The following is a 22,091-nucleotide window of genomic DNA, read 5'->3' on the forward strand; positions in this document are numbered from 1 at the left end:
TGGCTGTCGAACGAATGTCAAAATGAACCTCCAGGTAAAATGGCAGTTGCCGAAATGAAGTGGAATGATGCAGGTGCTAAGGTGCGTATGTTTGAGTTATTGGCAGCCCTTAGTTCTTGTCCCATCCTTCGGTTGCGGGTGTTGGAGGCAGAGGTGGGGGGGATGGTGGGGGGGAGGACACTGACCACAGCCCCAGTTTCGACCGGGAACTGGTGGCCCGACAAGGAATCTTGTATATGAAGCAGGATTTAACATATGCTGGCCGTGGCAGCCATCAACGATGCCTGGCTCTGGCGTTTTCTGGGAATATGCAGGGGGAGTGGCATCGATGGTCCTCTGAACCCCAGTGTTGATGATAAAAACAGTACGGCTCAGTGGTGGGGTCCAACATCCAGGTGTTCGGTTGGTTTGTGGGCTTCCTGGCTGGTCGCTGTTGTCAAGGCATCATCACCTATTTCAGTGTAGCACAGGCGTCTCTTGACCGTCCATAGCACATCCACTCGGGCAGCTACCTTCCTGGGGTCATCAAAATCTTCTTCTGCAATGATCAGCCTGATTTCAGGCAGCCGCTCTAAAAAGATCTGCTGAAATAGCAGCCAAGAGTTATGGCCATCATTGAGAGCAAGCATGTCACTTATGAGGGCGGAAGGTGCTCTGTCCCCCAAACTGTCCATATGTAACAGTTGGGCTGCGCGCTTGCACTTCAAGAGCCCAAAAGTGCAGGTTAGTAGCTCCTTGATGGTCACAAATTTCCCTTGCTCCAGGGGCTGCTGAAGAAATTCGGTGATCCAGGCCGCAGTGCCTTGGTTGAGGGCGCTTACTATGTGGTAGTAACGCTTGTCATCGGCGGAAATCCAGCGAATGGTGAACTGTGCCTCGGCTTGGGGCTCAAGGTTCTAGCTTGGAAATAAGACACACACAACAAAGAGTGCAGTTGACACTAATCTTAATGAATTAGCTCCTCTCTTTTATTAGGTCAGGCAGACCCTGGCTGCCATGTGACTGGAGGGAATAACCCATGCCTCTTCAGGCTCTGGTCGGATCAGCCCAGTTTGCTGCAGCATCGTCAATGGGTGTGGATTGTGCCATATTGGCCACCGATTGGCCTTTTTGCGATCTGTTGCCAACAATTGTCTGGCAAAACCCATTTTGCAGCAGCCGATGGGAAAAGGCTGCTGACTCCTTGTGCAGCCCACTCGATTGCCGTGTTCGAATGGTTACTTCTGTGTCAGCCTGCGGCGACGGCTGTGTGTCGCTACAAAATACTTAAGTACAATTTATAAGTGTATCAAAATTCTTACTTGCTGCAGCCACACAGATGACTACAATATGCCAATACAGAAAATGAGATGATTATAAAAGGATAGAAACATAAATATTTATAGTTACAGATAGTACAAGAAAAAAGGTGGTGTTTCGATAGTGCAGACCATCTTTTAAAGGTCCCAGATTAATTTCTGATGAGGGCTAAGGTATTAAGGGAGGTTCAAGATTCTGATAGCTGGAACTGGAGCAAAAAAAAAATTGCTGGAGGAATTCGGTGGATTGAGCAGCATTGGTGGGAGGAAAAGAATGGTCAGCGTTTTGCTTCCGAACCCTTCATCAAGACTGCATTATTTCTGTATCGAGTTTTTGGTAACATTTTGGCTCCTTTTATTAAAAAAAAACATAATAAATTTGATTTTTACTTGTTTACATTGCATTTCCATGGTCAAACTTTTAATATTTCAGTTTCCATCTATTTATTTCCCCGTGAAAAATCTGATCAGAGGAGTCTTCAACTCCACAGCCAGGAGTAATTTTTAGATGAGTTCAAACATGCCTCCCAGTAGGTGGCAGCAGAGCCATTGTGCTGGGATTGATTTGGTGACTTTAATTTTGGGTTGGAAACTAGTTCAAATGGCAACTTAATTTTTCATTTTTCTTTTTTATGTTTCTTCCTGAATCCATCAACTCAACTGTGAGGGCTGGCAGTTCACTGTATACCTCTGATGAGTGTCCATTCTTTGGTCTGATTCATATCTGGTAACAACCACATACTGGTTGTCACTGGACTAGTTATCCAAAGAAGCTCAACTACAGATGCTGGAATCTTCAGTAAACATTGAGCTGCTGGAAGAACTCAGCAGATCACCCAGCATCCATGAGTAGAAAAGGGATCATTATTGAGATTCAAGTGGGAAGGGGAGATATCAATTGTATCCAGGGATGGAAGAAGCCAGGGAAGAGCTGAAGAGGTGATAGGGTATTGGACAGAAAAGATGGGAGCAGTGGAGAGAGAGGAAGACCTCTGGAAGGTAGGAAGTTCAGAGAGAACAACAAGAATGGGAGTAGGCAAAGAAAAGATGGAAACAACGGAACCAGATAGAGGGAGGGGTTAACCAAAATGAGAGAAATCAGTGTTTGTGCCATTGGGTTTAAGGCTGTTCGGGAGCAATACAAGTTTGCGTTTGGCCTCACCCTGTTAATAGATGAGGCCGACAACAGACATGTTAGTGTGGGAATGATGAAGGCAACTGAAATGGTTGTCTACTGGGATTTCAAGCTTAGAACCATAGACAGAGAGCAGGTGCTTGGACAAGTGGTCTCCCGATCTATGCTTGGTTTCTGATGCTGAGGCCACACCAAATGCAGTAGGTAATCCAGAAGCCTGGACTGACAATTCAGAGCCTTTAATCTGAATTCCACGATGCCAATTGCAGAGTTTGAATTCAGATTAACAAAGCCAGTTTTAAAAAAAATCAAGTTATTAATAATGACAGCCATGAAACTACCAGCTGGAGACTCAAACTCCCTTATCTCCATCTACCCTGCACCACCTGGTTCCATCTGTCCATCAACTCCTCCTCCACTGGATTCATCTATCACATGCCAGCTACTAGCTCACCCTTTTCCCCTCCTTATACTGATTATCTCCCATCTGCACTCTTGTTCCTGATGCCTGCATTTGGCCCATATCCTTCTAAACCAGGGATGGCAAACCTTTTACATTCTATGCATCAATTTTTTCACGCATGAGTTCAATTGCGCCGTACAACTCTTGTGCCCTCATTCAATTCTTGTAAAAATATGTTTAATGCTGTATAGGCATATTTAGCATTTTTACATGATATATTGATTTAATATAAAAACAACGTAAACATTACTTACCTTAGTGAGACTTTTGAATCTATTTTGATTTCACCACTGGGGTGCAATGCGCCACTTCTAATCATCCAATGCGCCACTTTTGGCGCATGTTCCATAGGTTGGCCATTCCTGTTCTAAACCCTTTCTATCCATCTCTCTGTCTATGACTTTTGAACATTATAATTGTACGCACTTCTATTTGATTCCTCTGGCAGCTCGTTTCAGATGTGGATCACTGTGAAAAAAAATTGCCTCTCTGGACCTTCTTAAATCTTTCCCCCGATACCTGTAACATTCAATTATAGAATTCCAAGCTGGTGTGAGACAATTTCTTTCCATCTCTAGCACATTGGCACTGAGGTCAATTATCAGAAAAACACACTCTGCTGGAAGACGCCTCCAATGTATCGTATTGCTCCAGATTCCAGCATCTGCAGTCTCTCATGTGTCATCAATTATAGGAACCCTATTGCCTTCCTGGCAGTATATTGGAAGATAGAAAGAGTATGAGATCAGCTTCTCTTTTTCTCTTCCATTCATCAAACAATATTCCCCTTCAACTTCATGTTTCACATAATCCTCACATCCTCCAATTCCTTTAATGTTCAAAAATGGTCAATCTCAGTCTTAAATTTTCGCGGTCAGTGAAACTCACAAGATTCTAGCCACTCACATATTAAAGGGATCATCCCACCCCAGTCACATTCTCTTCTCCTTTTGTTGGGCAGAAGAGACATGAGCTTGAGAACATGAACCTCCAGGCTCAATGGCAGTTTCATTCCTTCTGTTATTCAACTCTAAAATGGATCTCTCACTGGCAAAAGAGGATACCTTTGCAGCGTGTTTGACTGTACTTTTCTCTCTACCATACACAATTTAAATTTTTGTAACTCTACTACTTGCACCAATGTCTTATTTATTTGTTACTTGAACTGCCTGCTCTATGACTTGCCTTGAAAGCACACAAACAATATTTAAGCATTGTGAAAATAAAACAATTCAAATCAGAAGAAGGGGGAAACCATTTAGGACTGAGATAAAGAAGAAATTTATTCATTTGCAGAGATGTGAACTTGTGGAACTGCCTACCACTAAAAGATGTTCACTCCAGTTTGCTAAATATATTCATTCTTTCTTTTTAAAACATTTTTATTGAATTTAACACATAATTGACAATTACATAATAATTCATTTATATACAAATAAGTATGCACAAATAAAGTAGATAGACTACATCAATAATTGGTTATAATACCTCAAAAAAATGTAATTGAAATGATCTACACAACCACGTTAAACCCATTTGTTGAAATAATATATAGAATAAAGGAAGAACTATATAAACTAACTCTAATCCCCTCCCTCTAATCAAGGTTACCGTATAAAATAATTTGAAAGAATTGTTACGAGCCCAGAGGACTCTTAATACCCAGCAGCAATAGAAATTCACCAAGACAATGGTTACTTAAACAAAAGTTGCTTTTAATTTTCTTTAAACATAATAACAAAATCAAACTTTAACTTATTACTATTAACTTAATCTAACAACCCCCTTCTAATTCTAAGCGCACATGTATGTAATGTGTATATGTTCAGGAAAGTTTTTTGTTTCACAGTCCAATCTCACTTCTCCAAATTCATCAGTATCAGGCAATTCTTATACTGTGCACAGAATTTAACATTTATGAATCTTCACCAGTTTCTGGTGCTTAAAGTTAATGGTTACCACTCAGGAAGGTTCTTGTTGGTTTTCAGAGAGATATTTGTTGCTCATTGGACACACACAAACTGATTTCCTCCAATCAATCACTTCAGTGTTTTGCCAAAGAAACTTGCCCCATCATGGGTTTTCCAAATGATAACCTCTTCTTTCAGGTCACCACAGAGTTCCTCTTGTTTCCCTTATTTCAGGAGAAACACTCTAGCCAGCCATTTCCCCTTGTAAGGACTACAAGGATTTTAAACAGGCTGAACTCAGAACTCACAACCCATCTTCAAAATGGGGTTTTTCATCAAGCCTGCCAGCTTGCTATTTGGCAGTCTCAACTGCTACTATAGAACTGATTTTCTCTCTCTCTCTCTCTCTCTCTCTCTCTCTCTCTCTCTCTCTCTCTCTCTCTTTCTCACTCTCTCTCTCTCTCACTCTCTCACTCTCTCTCTCTCTCTCTCTCTGCGTTTGGTTTTTTTTCTCTCTCTGCTTGTAAAAACCAAACACCTCTCCCAAGGCTCCAAATCCAACCTTTGAAAGAATTTATCAGTACTTCTCAGCCTGGATTTTATTGCCTGTACACAATAGATCAGCATTCTTCATTGGTTCTGCAAAGCCAACTAGAGCCTCAACCTTTTGTTTAAGCAAAGCATTTTAAATATCTTTTGTGAAGTGTTAATGTTTGTGAAGTGACCTACACTAAACCCCCACAATCTATCTCTTTTAAAGACATATTTATCCATAACCATACTAATATAACTCATAACAAAATCAATAATGTGGGATCCCTGGCGACCCCTGGAAAACAGGCATGAACTGCTGGAAAATACAATAATTGTTAATTCTTCCATTTATAAATAAATTCGAAGAATGGACCCAATAATCTCATAAATTGGAATTTGCTATCTTTAATATTATATTTAATTTTCTCTAAACTTAAATAGGATATTACATCAAATAACCACTGTGTATGAGTAGGGGATGAATCAGCTATGAATGTCATAAAAGCTAAAACATTTTCCTGAGATGGCGATATAAGTTTATCTGAATCACAAGAAAAACCAAACAAAGCAATTAACGGGGAAGGTTCCAAATTAATATTAAGAATTATTGATTAAGTTTAGAAAACGACTTTCCAGCATTGCTCTAAACATATGAATCAGAGATTCTTCAAAAATTTTACATTTCTCACATAATGGATCAATAATTACATAAAAGTGAGATAATGTAAGTTTGGACATATGCATTCTATGTACCACCTTAAATTGTAATAGGCAGAGCCTTGTACAAAATGAAGTATCATTATGAGTAGTGTACCAATCTTCATCTGAAAATATTATGTTCAAATCTCATTCCCAATCGCTCTTGATCCCAGCCATGAGAACTGTATGTAAATCTAATAAATCATTATATATACATGATGTTAATCCACCTTGAAAATAAAACCATAAATTAATAAACAGATCAAGAATATTAGTGTTGGAAAATCCAAAAGCTTAGACTGAACAAAATGTCTAATTTGTAAATATTTTAAAAAGCTAGGTATATTCAAAGGGAGTTGGATGTGGCTAAAGGGATCAAGGGGTATGTGAGAAAGCAAGAATCGGGTACTGAGGTCACATGATCAGCTATGATTGTATAAAAATTGATCCTCAAGACTGAATGGCTTACTTCTGCACCTATTCTATAAATATGAGTTTTTACAAATAGGTCCTCATTCCTTAGCCAAGGACTTTGGTTTTCTGGATTTCAGCAAGAGGAAACACCTCTCAATATCAGTATTTTGATCCCTTTTCAGAATTTTGAACATGAATAAAGGTGACCTTATGTAGACCCAGAATTCATCAAGGAAGTTCAGCATTCACCTCATGTTCATGAAATATTTACAGAAGGTTTGGTTTATTTTGGTGCAGATACATTAATCAAATCAATTAAAAGGGGGCATACGCAAAAAATTCTACAGATAGAGGTATTTCCAGTTATAATCCATGCAACTGGAGGTAAACTTCAGTCGGTGCGGGTCAGTTAAAATAACATCTGAATAAATTAGATAAAACTTGTCCAAACTCATGGCATCCAAAACGCACAGAACACTAGTCATCTTTAGTGGTCACTCTTGCTGAGAAATAAAGGAATTTTGAGATGCAGTGCATGATTAAGGTAAGTTTGTTGTTTCCACTCTGAAAAAAAACATTGTAAAATTACATTTTTAGATTTAATTGTGTTCTTCATTTTTTTTAATATGCAGCCATTTTGCTTGGTTTTTGTTGTAATGGCAGGGACAAAAGAGTTAATTAGTGCCTATTAGTCCATCTGTATATAATGTTATGGTAACCCAAAGATGTTTTAAAATCACAGAGTCTTATAGAACAGGCTCTTTGACCCAACTTGTCAAAGACAACTAAGATGGCATTCTGCACTAGTTCCATTTGCCCATATCTTTTAAACTGTATAAATGTCCTTATTGTGCCCACTTGGACAGCTTCCTCTAACAACTTGTTCCAGATACAGACCACCCTCTGTGGAAAAAGTTGTTCCTTAGGTCCATCTTAAATCTCTTGTCCCTCACCTTTAACCTATGCCCTGTAGTTTTGGAATTATCTACACAGGGAAAATGTCTGTAAGCATTTATACAGCACAGTAACAGGCCATTTCATCCCACGAGCCTGTGTGGCCCAAATACACCAACAAAATTACAAACCCTTATGCGATTTTTGGAGGGTGGGAGTAAACAGGTGTGTTGGTCCAGGAAAGATCTTCCGAGATAGTGACTCCCAAGAACTTAAGTTTATTCCCTTCTCCACCTCTGATCCCCCAATGATCACTGGATTGTAGACCTCTGGCTTTCCCATTCCTGAAGTGAACAATCAGCTTCTTAGTTTTGGTGACATTGAGTGTAAGGTTGTTTTTGCTACATTATTTAGCAAAGTTTTCAATCTCCCTCCTGTGTGCTGACTCATCCCCTTCCTTTATACAACCCACTACCATTGTACCGTTGGCAAATTTGTAGATAGTGTTATTGTCGTACTGAGTCACACAGTTGTAGGTGTAAAGTGAGTAGAGCAGGGAGCTAAGAACACAGCCCTGTGGTGCTCTGGTACTGATGGAGATTGTGGAGGAGAAGTTCTTACCATTCTACATTTTTTTTACATAGGATTTGCGTGACTTTTCCATTCTGAATTGTCTACCTACTTTCCGGGAGTGGCAGTTCATACAGGAATGATCAAAACTCCAAATATCCAATTCACACCGCGAGTTAGACAGAATACCTGAAGTGCAATATTTAAGGAGGCTGACATCCTATTCATTAGCCTGTTTTTCACAGATCGCCTGCTGCTCAGTTTAGACTGCAGGTGATCCATGAAAATAGCTACAGGTCAAGGAGGTAAAATGTTGGAATGGGAATGAGTCTTTATTCCCGTTCCAGTCTTTTTACACAGACTGCATTCCAGGAAATTGGCAATAATTTCCTGGAATGCAGCGGCTATGTAAAAAGCATAACTGATTGTGCTCTGGAAGTCCATGATCAATTGCACAGTGGGCTGTTAACTCAGTGAGTAAAATAGGCTCGTTTCTAGGCTTCACAATGACTATTCTTCAATTTATTTTTAGTTCATAGATCTTTTTTTATGTGGTTACAATTTTGATAATGATTCTACTTTTATCTTACTACCGGCATTAAGCTGATTGGTCTGAAGTTCCCTGGACCTTGTCTTCCCTTTTGAGATACAATGAGCCCATTAGCTGTGGGCAGTAACACTACTCTCTTTTTAATGAATATGTATATGCATGCATGCTTTAGTGGATCTGCTATCTCTTCCCTACTTCCATTATGTGCTGATGTAATCCATGGCAAGTTTGATTAGTTCATCAGTAATATCCTTTTCTCTTGAATGTCTTTATATCTTTATTGATCTTTTCTAATGTCATGTCTGCCAGTTAAGTCTCTAATAAATACTAAGAGAAGATAATTATGTAATATTTCTACTGTTTTTATTCACATTAACTTTGAATTTACCATAATGTCAGTATTCCTCTGGATTTTCTAAAGTTGTTTTTGTATTAGCAGAATACTATTTCTCTTTATATATTCTTGATAATCTTATTTGATAGATCCTTTCTCATTTTATAATTTTTTATTTAATTCTCTATCATGCTCTCCTTAGGATTCTTTGAAGTCGATGCATATTCCTTTTGATTTGTTAACCTTCCAGACTTAATGATTTGCATATGTATGATTGGATAATGTACTGATAATAGTTCATGCACATTTTACAATATACATATGCACCAAAATTCTTGCTTGCTGCAGCTGAATAGGTACTTTTGGAAAAAAAAAACTACAAAAGCAAGTAAGATACCTGATGAAGGGCCCAGGCCCGAAAACGTTGGTTACCCTTATCTTCCCATGAATGCTGTGTGACCTGCTGAGTTTCTTCAATACATTTGTGTATTGTTAAAAACAATGACAATAGTATACTTAAGTGAAGTAAAAAGTGAACCAAAACAACTGCTACCAGCCAAGAACATGTATTCGCAGTAATCACTTTTTCTCATTGAGGGCGGTGAATCTCTTGTGGGTTTGTGAAGCCTACTCCTGCTATCTTGTATTAAGACAGTGAAATGAATGGGTCTATATATTTCCAGTTTTGTTGAGGGCTCCTGTTCTGCTATGATGTATGAATTGACAGGTGTGTTTCCAACTTAACTACATTAATGAGCTCTTCTGAAGCAATCTACCAGTTAGCTCATCTCTGCAAAATGATCCAGTGGTGTTGAATCTGAAAGTGTTTCTGATGCGATGTGACATTCTATCTTCTTGTTAATTCATCACCAGCTTTAATAACCTGCAATTTGCTCTTGTTTTATTTCCTCAACACTGGCTGAAGATGGGAGGTATACCATATAACTGCTCACGGCTTAGTCTGTGATTTTTAACCTTCTGAGCTGATGGTTTGCTGTTAACTGATCCAGCAAGGAGAGGAGGAGCCTGTCAGTGTGAACTTTTGCATAATGTGACTGCAGTATTTTGGAAGCCTGAATTTGAACAGCTGGGTTTGGAAAGGGGTTTAAATTTGCAACCGTATTTTGAGTAAACACACTGAACTGCTGGAGGAACTCAGTTGGTCTTTTCAGCATCTATAGGAGACAAAGATATTTGGCCAACGTATTGGACCTGAGCCCTTCTCCAAGGAAAAATCAGAAAAGGCAGAACCAGGATATATCAGAAAGTCTCAGAATTCAAGCAATGGGGGAGGAATCCAGACCAACAAAAGGTGTTAATTGGTTTTGATAAGGAGACTAAGTAAAATGAATCATATCTGTTTGAAAGGAGACAGGGAATGGAGAGATGATGAAGGGGAAGGGGAGGAGAAGAGGATAAGGGAGTTTTTTAACAAAAGCCAGAAAGCTAATATTCATGCCATCTGGTTGGAGGGTGCCCATTTGGAAGATGAGGTGTTGTTCCTCCAATTTACAGGTGGTCTCAGTCTGCCAGCTTAGAGACCATGGACAGACATGTCAGCCAGGGAATGGAATGGAGACTTGACATGTGTGGCCACTGGGAGATCCACGCCATTGCGGAGGACAGAGCTGAGGTGCTCAACAAAGCGATCTCCCAGTCTGCGTCCAGTTTCTCCAATGTAGAGGAGACCACAGTGGGAGCACTGGATGCAGTAGATGACCCATGCAGATTCACAAGTGAAATGGTGCTGAGGGATGAGGTGTGGGGGCAAGTGGAGCATCTCCTGTGGTCAGAGGGGTAGGTCCCAGTGGAAGGTGTAGAGGGGAGGAGAAGAGAATATGTATCTAGTGGTGGGATCACATATTAGGTGGCAGAAATGGGAGAGGTGGATGTGTTGGATGTGGAGGTTGGTGGAGCGGTAGGTGAGGACAAGGAGAATCCTATCCTTGTTGCATGTGGGGACTGAGGGGACCAAGACAGATATGCAGGTAATGGTGGATATGCAGGTGTGTGCCAAGTTGGTGGTAGAGGGAAGGCCATGTTGTTTGAAGGAGGACATCTCTGATGATCTGGCACGGAAGTCCTCATCCTGGGTGCGGATGCAAATTCTACCTAGTCCTTTATCACATCTAATTAACACCTTTTGTTGGTCTGGATTCCTCCCCATTGTTTGAATTCTGAGACTCTGATATATCCTGCTTCTGTCTTTTCTGATTTTTCCTTGAACAGGGCCTCAGGCCTAAAACATCGGCAATTTATCATTTATGTTTTTTTACATATAAATTATGTTTTTCTTCCATCGGCAATTATGACACCTACCTTCTGGAGTGACTGTTCACACTGGAACTTCCAGAACGACAAAAATTCGGAACTCACCACATGGTATTTTCAGTTGACATCCAGTGCATCGACGTCAACCATAATGTATAACCTGCATGTGACAAACAGCATCACACGTTATCAATGACATCCTATTGTTGCTGCTGAACGCCTGGAGTTGTGTTTAGACTGCAGGGATTCCATGAAATTCTCTAGGGGTCCAGGAATGATATTTTATCTCCACAACCTTTTACATAGACTGCGTTCTGGAATTTTGGGAACAATTTTCTTGAAAGCAGAGGCTGTGTAAAAAGTATATTTGTCTCCTATGGATGCTGAAAAGAGCAGCTGAGTTCCTCCAGCATTTCGGTGTGTTTACTACGATCACAGCGTCTGCAGTCTATCGTGTTTCCCTTGACTGGATTCAGGTATCAGGTCCAGGATTTGTGATTGTGCTCATGGCTAGCAGGGGTCCCCAAGGGCCTTGGGCACTGACAGCTTCCTAATTGCAATAGGGGTTCAGAAACAGGAGCCAAGAAGGGTGACTCAGATGCCTGGAGCTCAGGTTCACCATTGGATTGGACAGGAGACTGTGCAGCTACAGAGATTATGGGAGCACAGAAAGTGGAGGCATTGGAGGAGGTGGCAGCATCTGTCTCTGAGGAGTCCTTCATTTACTTCTCTTCATTGTTTTAGAGGCACCTCTTTGTGTGTCCTCACAGGGAAAATAAAGGAAAAAAGATTTTTGTTTATTTATAACAATAAATGGAATCTTGAATCTTGAATTCCTGGAAGATGGCACACACTCATTCTATATGTTTTTGGCTGAACAAGTACACACATGTTCTTAGCTTTGGTATACATTGTTTTCGACAATAATGATGGGCGACATAGTCAGTGTAGTGGTTAATGCAATGCTATTACAGTGGCAGTGACCCGCGTTCGAATTCTGTGCTTACTGAAAGGAGTTTGATACATTATCCCTGTGTTGGCGTGGGTTTCCTCTGGGTGCTTCAGTTACCTCCCACCCTTCAAAATGAATGTGTGTTGCAGGCTGGGGTGTTGTATTTGGGTGGCACAGGCTCATGGGTTAGAAGGGCCTGTTACTGCCCTGAATGCATGTCTAAATTAGGCAATGGAGGGTGGATATGGTCCATTGGCCACCAGTCTATGAGCATCTTTGAAAACAGCAGCTTTATTCTTGGGCAATGTTTTCTAACCATTTCTCTTCATGGATGCTGCCTGACCCATTGAGCCCTCCCAGCTACTCATTATTTGCTCAAGATCCCAGAATCTGCATTTCTGTGCCTTCTATCTTTATTCTTGTGTTTATTAGTTTTAATCCATGATACTGTGAAATACACACTTAAAATTTACAGCTAATCCAGTGTATTTAGACTCAGAACTAATTTATGCTGAGTTGCCTTCACCTTTAGCCATGGGCAGTTTTGTGTGTTCCTTTCCTTTATCAACATGCCAATGATGGTGTGTTGGCTCCACAGTTCTACCTCACTGGAGAGGGGAATTGCAGAAACTCAGCATGGAAATTTGAATTGATCACTGTTAAAGATCAATTTCACAAATTAAAATATTAATCAGGTAGTTTATTTAAATGATTCTCAAGTTGAAAACAAGGTCAAATCTATGAGGAGGTTTCTATGGGTGTAGTGTAATGGGAGCTAATCTGTCTGTACCCCCCATACCCCTCAGTTCCATCTGGTCTCTCTTTTTACCACCATTCTCTCCTTAGATAAAAGTGCTGGAGAAACTCAACAGATCCTGCAGTGTCCGTAGGATACAAAGATATATATATATTTTTTTAACCAAAAATAGATTTAATTCACGGTAAATTATTTACTAAAGGAAAACCATTTAAACTCTTCCCACCCTTAGATTCATATACATATATATTCCCATCACTGTACTTTGTTACATTCACTTCTATTTACACCATTGCCATCACTGTAGCACCTTGCAGTTACTAACTGTTCTGTTGGTTAAGGGGTTCCCCTCGGTCTCAGACCCTCAATGCTCGGTAACGAAAGTACTTTATACTGTGGTTCTTCCCCACAGTACCCTTTATTTGGCTGCACCAGTGCTTCTGTCAGCATTTACTCCTTCAGCCTGAAATGCGTCAGCCAGCAACATTCCCAACATTCATGTGCTGAAAGACCAACAGTTTTGGGCAGACTAAAGTGCGCCTCTCACCAAGTTGATGGTCGTCCATCAGGTCTGAATGCCTGACTCTGTGTGCATCCCTGAGAACAGCCCGTGAATCAGAGAATCTTCTGTCACGCTGCTACTGGGGATGAATCTTGACAGAGACCCTTGCATCCTTCTCCACAAACTCTTAGTGGACCTGCATTCTGGAAAGAGATCGAGTGTCTCCACTCCACCGCAGCCTCCTCAGGGACAATGAGGGTAATGTTCTGGATGTACATGAAAAGTCTGACTGGGAGGTCTCCACTCATTGCCAGCTTGGCCAAGTCCAGGTGCTTGTTTGTGAGCATGGCAATGAAGCATTCCACCAGATGACCTGGATGGTCTGCTCATGGAACCACCCCACTGTGTCCATCGAGTCCTCGTCTCTCAATATCTGTAGGATGTTCTGAGTTGACTACTGCCTAATAACCTTGTGGTCAAAAGTGTATGTCTGGAAAAACTTTTCCATGAAAGATGGGGGTGTGGCAAAGTCCAGCTGACTGGGACATTGCACGGCAACAGGACCAAGCCAATCCTTCGCAACACCTCAGACAGGTATTAGCTCAGCTCATAGTGGCACATGGTCCCCTCATAATTTGGTTCTGTGCGCAGCCTGATGCAGCCACACATGAAGGTAGTCATCAGGATGAGGCCACATTGGGTACACCCTTGCCAATGTTGTCTGGTGACTTCGGACCCTTTCTATCTTGGCACCCCATGTGAACCAAAAGATTGCTTTGGTGACTGCCAGGGCAGAGATGCAGGGGATAGGCCAGACCTGCACACTTATAGATGTTCCAAGAGCACCTTGTACTTGATGCCAAGCTTGTTACTTATTAAGAGAGGGAGTGACATGCCCACAGACCCAAATTCTGGTGGACCTTTACAATCCACTCCAACCAATTTTGTTGCACACCTCAGCTCCTTCAAATCAGATCCCAACATCTTCAAGTAGTCAGATCTGACTGCGAAGGGAATGGTGGACTGGTTGGACCAATTAACGAAGAGCATTGATTCACTCTTCTGGGACAACACCAGCACAGATTCTTGGTGTTTCTACCACCAATGGTGGGGTTTTGGAGCATGCCGTTGCCGATCTCCATGTGTGTTTCTGGGAAATGCCATGGTCAGCTGTTGCTAATGGCTACGGTGGCTGGCCACTGTAACAGCCTACTCTATGTCTAGAAACAAACACTCCGGGTGTAAGTTCCTGGTGGACATGGGAACCGAAATCAGCATCCATCCTCCTTCAGGCCATGATAAGTGGAACAGAAAGGTAGGGCTAGTGCTAACAGCAGTAAACAACAGTGCCCTCTGCACATATGGTACTCAAACCATACCCCTGTGGTTTGGAGCCAATAAATTCATTTGGACGTTGACACTGGCTGCAGTATCCCAACCATTGCTTGGGGTGGATTTCCTGAGTCCACTCATTGCTGCTCAACTTGAAGGGTCGAAGATTAGTAGATATTGGGACTTTTCAGACATTTTCCCTGTGGGAGGTCAAGCTACCTGCCTTGTACCTGGACTCCGTAACATATTTGAGAAACAAATTTGCAAGAATTCTTGTGGAGCTTCCTGATATCATAATGCCACAGTTCTCTTCAGCAACACCCAAGCATGGTGTGTCACACCACATCCTCACGCAGGGTCCTCCACTCCATGCCCAAGCCCGCAGACTGCCACTTGACAAGCTCTGCCTTGCAAAAGAGGAATTTTGGAAGATGGAGGAGATGGGGTTTGTGTGCAGATCCGACAGCCCGTGAGCCTCCCCGCTCCACATGATGCCTATGTCAGCAGGAGGATGGAGACTCTGCGGTGATTACAGAAGGCAGACATTACCCTGTGCCCCATATGCAGGATTTCAATGCCAACCTGCATGGGGCTCACATTTTCTTGAAGATAGATCTAGTACGCAGATTCTACCAAATCCTGGTGCACCCAGACAACGTGCCAAAGATGGTTCTTATTATGCCGTTAGGACTCTTCGAGTTTCTCAGAATGCTGTTTGGTCTGAAAAACGCAGCACAAACATTCGAACAGTTGATAGATGGGGAGGGGTGAGACATGTTCATTTACTTGGATACATACTCCAGGTGCTCCCGCAAAGAACACCTACAACACCTGGGTTTGCTCTGCCGCTGCCTGCACAATTTCAGCCAAGTGGCAATTCAGGGTGTCCACCATCAACTTAGGGCACTGCATCAACCACAATGGGACCGTCCCATTGTCGGCAAAAGTGGAAGACATCCTCCTGTTCGCCAAACCTGGGTCTACAAGAGTTGTGAGGATGGTGAACATTTACCATTGCTTTTTACCTTCAGCAGTTCACATCTTGCAACCCCTGTTTAGTCTCATGTCCGGCAAGATCAAGGAGACCATATGGATGCAAGAGAGGGCAATGGCATTAAAGAAAAACAAGGACACCCTGGTGAATGCCACGCACCTGGTCCACCCTAAGTGGACGTACCAACTGCCCTCACGGTTGGATGTCTCCATCTTGACGGTGAGCAGCATCCTGGAACAGCTCATTGATGGCTAATGGAAGCCCCTGGCGTTCTTCAGCTGGCACCTACTACCCCTGGAGATCAAATACAGCACCTTCGACAGGGAGCTGCTAGCCCTGTGCCTGGCTGTCTGCCACATTCAGTACTTCCTAGAAGGAAGGGAGTTCACCAGCTTCATTGACCACAAGCCCCTAACCTTCACCTTCGCCAAAGTGTTGGACTCATAGTCGGCCCTTCAACAATGCCACCTCTCTTACATCTCAGAGTTTATCACCATGATAAGATACATCTCCGGGAAGAGCAATGTGGTTGCTGACATGTTGTCATGTGCTTCCGCACAAGTGGTGCATTCCCAATCTCCAGGGGTGGACTACACTGCACTAGATGAAGCTCAGCACCAGGACACTGAGATCCTGGCATACAGGACTGAGGTCTCAGGCCTTCACCTGGAGCACATAGCCATTGGGCCAGGGGGTCCAACACTCCTTTGCAATGTATCCACAGGTCGGCCTCGGCCCATCATTCAGTTCGCTTGGAGGTGCCACATTTTTGACACCATGCACACCCTTCTATCAGGATGACCATTCAGCTCATCATTAAATTCATGTGGTACAACCTCTGAAAGCAGGTCAGAGACTGGCCAGGACATGCACAGACTGCCAAACTGCCAAGGTACAATGGCACATGAAGGCTCCACTCCAGCCCTTGTAGCTGGCACAGCGGATGTTCGAGCATGTGCATATACACATTGTCGGTCCCCTTCCGGTGTCAAGGGGATCAAGGCACCTGTTCAGCATGGTGGACGGGTTCATGAGATGGCTGGAGGCAATTCCCCTAGCAGGCGTCAGCACAGAGTCATGCACCAGGGCCCTTGTTTCCACCTGGATGGCATGTTTTGGCCTCCTGGCCCACGTCACCTCAGACAAGGATCTGCAATTCACATCCACGCTGTGGATTGCACTGTCACACCTGCTGGGAATGCAGCTCCACCGCACAACAGCCTACCACCCGCAGTCGAATGGCCTGGTCGAGCGCTTCCACAGGCACTTAAAGGCTACCATGATGGCACATCTCCATGGGCCAGATAGGTAGACGGACTACCCTGGGTGCTGCTCGGCATAGGAACGGTGCCTAAAGACGACCTGAAAAAAAAAGTCTTCAACAGCAGAGATGGTATACTGTGCCCCACTCATGATGCCTAGAGAGTTCATGCCTGCAGCTTGAGGGCAGGAAGATAGGCCATTATAGGTCCTCAACAAACTGCATGAGAGGCTCGATAAACTGGGCCCCAATTCCAACATCCTGCCATGGCTCTACAATTCCCTTTGTGCCTAAGGACTTTGAGGGCTGTGAATATGTCTGTCCGGAGAGGTGTGCACAGACTGCCCCTACAGCGTCCCTACGAGGGGCCATTCAAGGTGGTACACCACAATGGCACGAATTGTGTCCTGGATGGCTACAAAGCCATCCCTCTGTGGAAAGGCACCCCAACATGCTGAAGGACCCATCACTTCCCAGACACTCCCTTCTCTCTCTCTCCTTCCACTGGGGACAAGTCTCAAGAGAGTAAGATTGTGTACCAACAAGCTCAACAAGTTGGGCTCCTGAATGAACCTCGCAACAGTGCTGTCGTGCTTTCCTTGTTTTGTACTAATTTATCTATCTTTCTATTATAACTCTGTACTCTGTATATTGTTCTCTTTGCACAGCTGTGTGAATGTTAGAGAAGTCCTGTTAGACTGTTCACAGAAGATCCTTTCTCACTGTTCTAGGTATCATGTGACAAATAAAGTTAAATTTAAAACTTAAACCTTTGCTTCATAATCCATGTCACCTACTTCCATCAAACTTGCCCTGTGTGCGGTGAAAGGGAGAGTGTGAAGGCAGAATAGTATATAGCTTAGGTCCTGTTCTGCAGAGTCTATGACGACAAGAACAATATGTGGATGGGTGGAATGATGTCTAATATCAGCAACTTGAGAACATTGGTGTTCCCATTGCTAGAAGCAAGCTGCAAAATTGCCTAAAGTTTAGATTCAATAAAATACATATGCACTTTGCAGTCATTTAATTTTCGCTAATATCCTAGTTGATTGGAAGAAAATATTTCCAAACAGGTTTGTGGATAGCCTTCTATTTTTCTTTCATCCATATGTCTATCTAAGAGTCTCTTAAATGCGCCTAATGTTTCAGCCTCCACCACCATCCCTGGCAAGGGATTCCAGGTGCCCACAACTCTCTGTATAAAAAAACTTACCCCTGTTGTCTCCCTTAAACTTTCCTCCCTTCACTTTGTACATATGTCCTCTGGTGTTTGCTATACCTGCCATGGGAAACAGGCGCTGGCTATCCGCCCTATCTAAGTCTCTCATCCTTCTATGCTCCAAAGAGAAAAGTCCCAGCTCTGCTAACCTTGCCTCATAAGACTTATTTTGCACTCCCGGCAGCATCCTGGTAAATCTCCTCTGCACCCTCTTCATAGCTACCACATCCTTATAATGAGGGATCAGAACTAAACACAATAATCCAAGTGTGTCTCACAAGAGATTAGTAGCATTGCAACATGGCCTCTTGACTCTTGAACTCAATCCCCTTATTAATGAAGCCAAACATCCCATAGGCCTTCTCAACTATCCTATCAACCTGCATGGTGACCTTGAGGGATGTATGGATTTGGACTCCAAGGTCCCTCTGTTCATCCACACTCTTAAGAAACCATTTATCAAGTTGATTGACATATATATTGAAGTACAGTGAGAAAATTTGTTTTGCGACCAGTCCAATTAGTCAATCCTTACATAGTAAGGTAGTACTAATACAGTGCAGAGATCGGAGTTACAGAGATAGATCAGTTAAAGCAGAGCAGAGGTAACCCTATTTTACTACTGTGTGGTTCATTCAGGAGTTTAATAAAATGACAGGAAAGAAACTTGTTATTGAATTTGATGTAGCATGATCTCTTACTCGTGAATCTTTTTCCTATGGGAAGAGGTTGAAAAGAGTGGCCGGGGTGGGATGTTCTTTTAATGTGTGTTATTCTTTATATACTTGTGTTTTCTTTTTTTTTGGCTTGGCTTCGCGGACGAAGATTTATGGAGGGGGTAAAAAGTCCACGTCAGCTGCAGGCTCGTTTGTGGCTGACCAGTCCGATGCGGGACAGGCAGACACGATTGCAGCGGTTGCAAGGGAAAATTGGTTGGTTGGGGTTGGGTGTTGGGTTTTTCCTCCTTTGCCTTTTGTCAGTGAGGTGGGCTCTGCGGTCTTCTTCAAAGGAGGCTGCTGCCCGCCAAACTGTGAGGCGCCAAGATGCACGGTTTGAGGCGTTATCAGCCCACTGGCGGTGGTCAATGTGGCAGGCACCAAGAGATTTCTTTAGGCAGTCCTTGTACCTTTTCTTTGGTGCACCTCTGTCACGGTGGCCAGTGGAGAGCTCGCCATATAATACGATCTTGGGAAGGCGATGGTCCTCCATTCTGGAGACGTGACCCATCCAGCGCAGCTGGATCTTCAGCAGCGTGGACTCGATGCTGTCGACCTCTGCCATCTCGAGTACCTCGACGTTAGGGGTGTGAGCGCTCCAATGGATGTTGAGGATGGAGCGGAGACAACGCTGGTGGAAGCGTTCTAGGAGCCGTAGGTGGTGCCGGTAGAGGACCCATGATTCGGAGCCGAACAGGAGTGTGGGTATGACAACGGCTCTGTATACGCTTATCTTTGTGAGGTTTTTCAGTTGGTTGTTTTTCCAGACTCTTTTGTGAAGTCTTCCAAAGGCGCTATTTGCCTTGGCGAGTCTGTTGTCTATCTCATTGTCGATCCTTGCATCTGATGAAATGGTGCAGCCGAGATAGGTAAACTGGTTGACCGTTTTGAGTTTTGTGTGCCCGATGGAGATGTGGGGGGGCTGGTAGTCATGGTGGGGAGCTGGCTGATGGAGGACCTCAGTTTTCTTCAGGCTGACTTCCAGGCCAAACATTTTGGCAGTTTCCGCAAAGCAGGACGTCAAGCGCTGAAGAGCTGGCTCTGAATGGGCAACTAAAGCGGCATACTTGTGTAACATTGAATTATTTGGACCACTTTTTCACGCCAAAAATGAGGGGGTGGGGGTCAATTTTTACACGGCTCAAATTTTTGACCTCATGAAGTATCTGCATTATTCAGGCGTCGGGAACTCTGATGGCCAGGACCAGGTGATAAGTCTGCGATTGGGACGTTGGGAGCTCGGATGGGTGGTAGGTTGGGGTGTGATCCGTGGCCAGAAACTCGGATGGGCTGGTGTCCAAGGTGAGGTTTCATGGTTAGAAGTTCAGGCGGCCAGGGCATTGGGGGTTTGGATGGGCAGGGATCTGCGGCCAGAACCTCGGATAGGTGGTGCTCTGGGGGAGGATCAGCGGTTGGGAGTTCAAATGGGCAGGTGGCTGGGGTCGGGATCCATGGTCAGGAGTTTGGATAGCTGGGGAGTTGGGGGTTCAGATGGGCAGGCAGTATTGCGTCAGGGGTTCAGATGATTGGGTGACAGGTCGAGGATCTGTGGTCTAGATTTCGGATGGGTGAGCAGCTGGGGCATCAGTGGTTCGGATGGGTGGGCAGCCAGGTGTTCAGGATCTGTGGTCGGGCATTCGGGTGAGCGGATGGCCAGAGCATCAGGGGTTCAGATGGGCAGGCAGCAAATGCTCTGTGGGCATTTGGCCATGGCAAAAGTCCATGCTGGGGCATCCAGAGTTCTGGTAGGCAGACAGCTGGGGCAAGGGTCCGCTGTTGGGACATGCGGAGCTCCGATGGGTGTGCAGTAGGGGCCAAAAATGTTGGGGGGGGGGTCAACTTTTACAGGGGTCATACAAAAACACACAAATTTTGGGGGCCAAAAAAGGGGGAGGGATCGGCTATTACACGATATTAACAATTACCCAGGTATATAGGGTATATTATATATTCAAAGGGCTCACCCTGTTTGAGGTTTGAGTTTATAATTTTTGACACTTTCAGCTTATTTGAATAGTTTGGATTTTGTTTTCCTGATGCTAATTTTTCTTTTAACAGATTTCAGTGAAACTATTTTATTCAATAAATGTAGATGCTGCTGCTTCTATCTGGCTTTTGTCATCATGTGTTTACGAATACAGATTTTCTTGTCCTGTCATATCCTGTATTACAATGATACACACAGGCGAGATGTGGCATTTGATTTCAAAGCCTGCAATAATAGCACACAACTTTTAAAAGGGTCATCGTTTTATCAGAAGCCAAGGATCCAGCAATTGTACAATATTCATCATAGCAGGGCACGTAAATGGCTTTTGTGTTTCAATGTACTGAGGATAAGCATGCATAATTTATACGCCCCAGTGGCCTCGGGTCTTTTTGCGATAATATTTCTTCAGGATGTTAGCTTCTCCGGCTCTCTGTCTCATTTTTTGTTTTTTTAATCCCCTGTCACCCTTTTATATACTAACAGTTTTTTTTCTTGATTTTTGTCTTCTACACAGATCACCCGTAAAGTCAAGTCCATGCAGATGTTTCGCAAGCCAGTGAACACTGCCATTCAAGGTGACCGGGTTGGAATTTGTGTCACTCAATTTGACCCGAAGCAGCTTGAGCGAGGCTTGGTCTGTTCCCCCGAGTCCCTGTGCACCCTTTATGCTGCTATTATCTCAGTGAAGAAAATCCCATATTTCAAAGGGCCAGTCCACACCAAGGCTAAATTCCATATCACTGTTGGTCATGACACAGTGATGGGAAGGGTGATGTTCTTCAGCCCTGCCCCAGAGAATGTTGATGCCGAGCCTGTGGTGGATTGCTTTGACTTTGATAAGGAGTACCTTTATCAGGAGGAGTATTTGTCATCAGGTAAAGGCAGCAGTGCTGAGGGCCAAACTGAGGGAACACAAGTCCCTAGGCAGCAGTGGGCCCTGCTCGAGTTTGAGAAGCCCGTGACCTGCCCCAAGCTATGTCTGGTGATAGGCTCCAAGCTGGATATTGACATTCATTCCAACACCTGCAGGCTTGCATTTCATGGGGTCTTACTAAAAGGCTTCGATGAGAGAGAATACACAGAGGTGTCACTACCTAAACTGAAGGTCTTCAAGCTAAAACACAAAGAAGGCCACGTGGAAAGGGTAAGCAAATCTTCTACACCTCTGGGGCCTCTTTGTTAGAAACAGTTGTTAAAAAGGAATGTTACAATTTCAAATTTTAATGATTTCATGCTGACAACTAAATAAATACACCAGAGTTTGAAATATTACAATACATTTTGACATCATCT

The 22,091-nt window shown here is 43.4% G+C and overlaps 1 protein-coding gene across 4 annotated transcripts in view; it reads left to right on the forward strand.

Moving 5' to 3' along the window:
* Positions 1 to 22,091, forward strand: part of eefsec (eukaryotic elongation factor, selenocysteine-tRNA-specific) — a 494,791-nt gene that overhangs the window by 238,251 nt on the left and 234,449 nt on the right. For all 4 annotated transcript variants that reach the window (XM_069937403.1, XM_069937404.1, XM_069937402.1 and 1 more), the window contains exon 5: positions 21,313 to 21,942. In XM_069937403.1, the coding sequence (XP_069793504.1) occupies positions 21,313 to 21,942 (630 nt within the window). The remainder of the gene's footprint in view (positions 1 to 21,312; positions 21,943 to 22,091) is intronic.

Source organism: Narcine bancroftii, chromosome 5 (assembly GCF_036971445.1).
Source record: "Narcine bancroftii isolate sNarBan1 chromosome 5, sNarBan1.hap1, whole genome shotgun sequence".
NCBI lineage: Eukaryota > Metazoa > Chordata > Chondrichthyes > Torpediniformes > Narcinidae > Narcine > Narcine bancroftii.